General features: G+C 57.5%; 1 protein-coding gene across 1 annotated transcript in view; it reads left to right on the forward strand.

The window, feature by feature from the left end:
- The window catches only part of FXYD6 (FXYD domain containing ion transport regulator 6), a 28,350-nt gene extending 24,226 nt beyond the window's left edge, over nucleotides 1-4,124 (forward strand). Inside the window, exons 11-13 of the mRNA XM_061592495.1 lie at nucleotides 842-880; nucleotides 2,819-2,893; nucleotides 4,084-4,124. Of these exons, the coding sequence (XP_061448479.1) occupies nucleotides 842-880; nucleotides 2,819-2,893; nucleotides 4,084-4,124 (155 nt within the window). The remainder of the gene's footprint in view (nucleotides 1-841; nucleotides 881-2,818; nucleotides 2,894-4,083) is intronic.
- The last annotated feature ends 1,876 nt before the right edge of the window (nucleotides 4,125-6,000 follow it).

Below are 6,000 nucleotides of genomic sequence, written 5' to 3' on the forward strand. Positions count from 1 at the left end.
TCCAGGACACCCAAGAGGAACATCGGCGGAGCTGCCCGACCCCGAGTCAGAGGTCGGTCCATGTAGCTCAGTGTTGCCACACGGACCAGCAGCGCCTCTCCGGGGGCTCCAGGTGGGGCGCCTCGCCCAGCCCCACCTGGAGATGCCAAGGGGACTGAACTGGGGACCTTCTGTCTGAGAAGGGGGGGCTCTGCCACTTGAGCTAGGGCTGCCCCCGCCCCATTCAATGAAGCTGAACACTGGGGGATCTGGGGCAGAGGCCAGGAAGGGCCTTTTCTTCTTAGGAAATATTTTTATCTGATTCCCTGTTCATGCCTTCTCCCACAACAACAGACGTCCCTAGGAGCCAGTCAGCCTGAAAGGAGAGCATGTTAGCTGCTGAGAAGAGTCTTTTTTGCGGTTGACTCTCCTCCTTTCACTGTAATTGCTTCCAACCACAGCAATGGACAAGGAAGGATGTTAGAAGATTCTTCTCAGTGGCTAAGACACTCCCCTTTCATGCTGATTGTCTCACAGGATGCTGGAGACATAGGGACCTTGCCGAGACCCTGCTCCTAAAAGAGTAAAGGGTCTAAACCCCCCAGACCCTGGACAACCACACCCCTGTCCAGAAGCCTTGTGGGCAACTTTTTCCCGGCCGGGGTTCTGGGGTCTTTGGAGGGGGGTGAAGCGCAGCCCTTTCCCCCATATAGAGAGGCCGCGGAGGGAGCAGCTCCGGAGCCGCGCTGGGAAGAAGCCTCCGCCGGGCGCGTCCTGCGCGGCCTCGTGGGTCGCCCTCCGACTGTGCCGGGGCTCTGGGGTGCTCAGAGCTTGACTTGCTCCCGCCTTTGTCTTCCTCCAGAAAACTTCCCCGAGGCGGAGATTGACAGATTCTCTTACGGTAAGGAACCGGTGGCGCGGCGGGGGGCGGGGGCGGCGGTTGGGGGTTGGTACTGTGAGGGGTCCAGAGTCGCCCCTCTCCCCTCTGCCCGTCTTGGGAGAGGAGCTGAGGCACAGGGCCGGGGCCAGTAACCCTGGAGGCGCCCTCCCCTCCCCTCCCCTCCCCCCCCCAGTCCAAAGGCCCGCTGCGGGGTGCGGCTGAACTGACTCTGCCCCACAAAGGAATGTCTCGTGACCCACGGAAAGGCTGCGCGGGGGGAGGGGGCGAATGGAAAAATTCGAGGAGGAGGGGCATGCAAGGGATTTGCGGGGGCGCCTCAGTGATGCGCAGCATTGGTCCTCGCCCGGGTAGCGGGTTCGGTCTCGTCTTGTGGCACCAGATTGACCTCCGCAAAGGTAGACCCGAAGAGAGTGAGGCTGCCCAGGGCTCCCCTGCTGGCTACCCAGGGCCAAGCAGGCGAGAGCGGCAGCCACGCCACAAGGGGTGGGGTGGGGTTGGGGCTGACGAGGGGAGGCCAGCCCCCTTCCCTGTGCAGCTTCTCGGCTTTGATTCTCCCCTCCCCATCCGTGGGGGGGGGTATCAACAGAAGCTTTGGGGAAGTGAGGGGCAGGCTTAACCTGTTGGAATGTATGAGGTTCAACTCCAGCTTGGTGGGTTGAAGCTGCATGGGGTTAATAAGGATAGCTAGAGAGCTAGACCTCTTGCTGGTTGAGGCTATCCCTATCCCTTTGATCCTCTGCCGTCTCTCACCTTCCTGCTAGGCTGGTAAGCAAAGGAATGTTGATCCCAGTTCCTTCCCTTTCTCTGTGTTCTCTTTCTCTGGAGAAGGGAGCAGACATCTTTCCTTTGTCTCTCCCTCTCAGCAAGGATGAGAGCGAGTACTGGGACCAGTGCCCGTTGCTCCAGCATAGTTAGTTAGCTAGATATAGAACTCTTTCCTATCAAGCATGTAATTTCAGAATAAAGTAGTTGTTTCTTATTTTAAAGCTTAAAGTCTCTGTCTGACTAATTTGCAGGGAAGGTAGAATCTTAGCAAAGATTCAAACACACACACACTAAGCTCGCTCAATACTCTCCGTTCCGCAGCGCTAAGCAACTCAATAGAATTCTGACATAACCCCCCTCCCCGCTGCAGCCCTCATCCAGTTGGACCGCCCAGCCCCATGGCTCTTGGGCTCTCCAGAGATCTCCCACAGCACGGCTAGGCAAGAAGGTCTGGATCTTTCAGACACACCAGCCAGAGGAATCGGAGGAGTTACAGATGCTGTGGAACATGGCGTTCGAGCCGATCGCGCTGGCCAAGTGCCAGCCATTCGCCCAAGGCGGGCTATTTGAGCCATAGCAACTTGCCTCACTAAAGGCTCTCTCCTAGTCCCTTCAATTTTCAAGGACACGTTGTTTACCAAGATGGAACAACTGAGAAATAAAATAAAATGTTGGGGGGGGGTCTCTTTCTAAACCCAGAAAATAAAACCTTTCCTTGTTTGCGATGTTATCGATATGCCTGTTTTCAGCGTCACACACACACACCCCTCGCGTATTTTCCGAGCTGGCAAAAATCTCTCTGGGTCCAACTTGAATGCTCGTTATGCTTGTAATTGTCTGAATAATAACGCAAAGGCAAGAACACTTTTTAAACTTTATAAATACAGTTTTACGTGCCATCAATGTTGCACCTGATGCATTCCCTTTTAGTAACAAAGTTGTAAGGTAAGTTTCGGACGGGCGAGGGAGCGTCGCTGTTTTGCCATTTCCTCCCGACCCCCTCCCTCAGCTTCAAACGCTGCAAAATGCCGCATCTGCATCCCCCGTCGAGTTGCCCTGCGGCAAGCGGGCGGGGGCTTCCCCCCGCTCAGGCCCTCCATCCCCCCACAGCCTGACTCTCCCCCTGCAACTTCTGCACAGGCTTAGGCTGACTCTCCCCCCTTCTTTCCCGAGATTACCAGACCATCCGCAATGGAGGCCTGGTCTTTGCGGTGGTGGCCTTCTTGGTTGGACTCGCCATCATCCTCAGTAAGTATGGCGGGGGGCGGCAGTGGCGACCAGGCGAAAGGCTGCCACGGGTGGGGGGGAGCGGCCCTTTCCTCGCCCAGCAAGGCCAGAGGAACCCTAAGCTGCCTGGCTGACCTGCAGCCCGGGAGCCCCGGCTGGCCCTCGGCAAGGCCCCAGCGCATGCGTGGGCAGCGCACCCTCCAGCCTCGCACGGCGAAGGAAGGGGGAGCGTCGGCCTGCTGCGTGTGGGAAGGGGGAGCCCCCTGTGCTGTTTCTGGGCGCCTCCCACGCTGCGCTGCTGCCTTTGGGTGCCCCGTTTGTGCCCTCCTCCCCGCGCTCATCAGCTTGGCGGCTCCGCAGGAGGGGGATCCCAGCCCTTGCGACACAGTGGCGCTTCCCCAGCGAAAGGTGACCCTTATTTGGCCGCGGGGCTGGGGCTGGGGGGGCTTCCCCACCCCTCCTAGGGCAGATCTGCTCTGCCGGTGGGCACATTCCCTGGCTCCAGGCTTTTTTTGGGGGAAGAGGGGAGTCCTGTTGAGCTGCGGCCCTTGCCTGCCACTTGACCAATTCAGAGACTGAAGCCCTACAGGAAGAAGTTCAGCAGGCAAAGCTTCTTCCACCACTCATCTCCATGCCAGGAAAAGCTTCACCTGATAGATGTCAGGTGCCAGAAAATAAAAGGGGGAGGAGTCCTAGCCCAGAGGCCCCCTCCTCCCAGTTTCCCTGAAGGATCCTCCTGCCTGATGGGCAAAGGCCATTTTCCCCGCAACCCACTGGCTTCCCAGGGAGACGAGAGGCTGAGGATGTGACTCCATGCCTGCTTTGTGGGTCCCTGCGATGCTCACGCCGGACACCCCCACTCCTGCTGTCATCGAGTGAAGCATGCACCCCCAAGCAGGCACCCGCACCCCCATACCAGCTGAGCTTGGTTGTTACCTCCGGGGAGCAGCACACCTGAAATTCAAGGGGTGGGAAGAGCTTTTCAGCCCCCCATGTTCTGGAGCGTCTGCGGGATAACATGTGGGGAAAGGAGCTGAAAGTGTGGCCAAGACTTCTGCCCTGCAGAGATTTGGGGTTTATTTTCCTGGGTTCAAGGGGGGGATGGGGAAGAGATGGCGGATGTTTAGGAGCAGCAGAGGGAGGGCATGTTGGGGTAGGGAGGGAGTGCACTCCTGCCGGTCTGAGGCCTCACCCTGTCTCTCTGGCTCCAGGTCGGCGCTTCCGCTGTGGGGGGAAGAGGAAGCAAAGGTAGGTGGAATTTCACCAGGACCCCCCCAGCTCCTCCCTTTCCTGGGCACAGCCTGCTGGGCAGACCACCTTAGCTGAGGGCTGCTCTTCTCTCCCTTCTTCTTTCAGGCAAAGAAGCAATGAGGACGATGAAGTCTGAGCTCTGGTATGAAGGCGGAGGGGGGAGGTCAGAGATGGGGGGTGGTCTCAAGGGTATCTGCCCTCTAGCCAAAGCCTGATCAAGGGGCAGTTCCTGTCAGGGCCCCTTCAAAGGGGGCTCTTTGGGCAGAGGTTCTCCAAGGAGGGGGGCATATTGAAACAGCCCTGAGCATAACCCCCCTCCCCGTGGGTCCTTGTCTGTCACTCCGTCGCCTGAGCTTCAACTGTTGCCTGGCCCCCAGGAGCAGGGTCTGCCACAGGCAAGACCTTTGCAGGACCCAGATTCGGGCGCTGCTTTCTGGACCTGGAAAAGTGGCCATTCTGGACCATCGCAGCCCGGAGGGGGATGGGTGCCCCAAGGCCGGGGGAGGGATGTGCCCCCTCATCCCGAAATGCCCAAAGGAGGACAGATTCCTCTGCCCCACACCAGAGCAATGGCCCTGTAAGGGCAGCTGCTCCCTCACAGAGCTGCAGAATCACCAGAGGGAGGCCTCTGCTCTCAAGGCAGAGAGGGCGGAGGGGGGCAGTGGTGGGGCTGGTGCTAGTGGGGGAGGCTCTTACTTGCAGGGACATACAGCTTGCTCATGGCTGAGCCATTCACCTTCCGTCTCCCCCTCCCCACCCCCGCCCCTTTGCAGCAGTGCTCCGACTGCCCACCAGGGCCCTGCTGGAGCCGAAGGGAGCACATCACAGCAGGCATGCCTTTCACACTCCACAGATGTACACAGCAGCCTTCCGACTTCAGAGCTACTCCAAAACTGTCTGCCTGAAGTGTTGTTTCTGTAAAATGGACTGCTTGCTACTGTGCTTTAATAAAGTGTCCAACAAGCAAGAGTGATGTTTGTTGTGCTGGGCACGGGGGAGGGGGGAGCTGGTCTTGGTCCAATGTCTTCTTCCCCTCCCATTCCTTCCAGACATTTCCAGGTTGAAGGTGGTCTCAGTCATGACCCCCTCATGGCCATTGGGCATAATGCCTTCCTTGGTTAGTGAGCACCCCGGAGCTTGCTGAGGGCAGCACTAGCTTCTCTTGCCACAGAGCAAAGAAGAGTTGGCATCATTTGCCCTCCCACCAGGTTCACGAGGTGAAGCGGGTGCAGACCAAGACACCACCTTTGCCTCGTCAAAAGGCATTTATTCCTGCTCTCCCTCACACAAGTGGTTTGGGGGGAGAGTTGTAGCTCAGTGGTGGAGCCCCATATTTGGTATGTAGAAGGTCCCAGGATCGATCTCCAGCAGCATCTCCAGGTAGGGCAGGGATTGCCCCCTGCCTGGAACCCTGGAGAGCTGCTACCAGTCAGTGTAGACAATACTGAGCTGGATGCACCAATGGTCTGACTCGGCAGAAGGTGTCATGGAAATATGCAGAGATCCTCAGCGGTCTGAGCTGCTGCGTGGGCCAATGTTACCCAGCCTGTTACCCTGCATTGAGATCTTCTGATTTCTTGACTGTTATCTCCATTTTGGTTAATGACTGTGCCGAGATATTTATAATCCTTGACAAGTTCAATGTCCTCATTGTCAACTTTCAAGCACCTTCCGAAAGTCTGACTAGTTTGGCCAGGCCTGGGCAAACATGGACTAGTGCCGCCACCTGGTGGCCACTTCTTGCTCTCTGCAACTGTATTGGTAGGTTTTCAAGCAAAATGCCAACAGCACAACCTTCGTTATGGACTTGTATTCCTCCCAAATGCGACTTGTGCAGGAGAAGTTCCAGGGTGTGTCCTCCATGACCTTTCATCTCT

The sequence above is a fragment of the Rhineura floridana genome, chromosome 12 (genome assembly GCF_030035675.1).
Source record: "Rhineura floridana isolate rRhiFlo1 chromosome 12, rRhiFlo1.hap2, whole genome shotgun sequence".
In the NCBI taxonomy this organism is placed as follows: domain Eukaryota; kingdom Metazoa; phylum Chordata; class Lepidosauria; order Squamata; family Rhineuridae; genus Rhineura; species Rhineura floridana.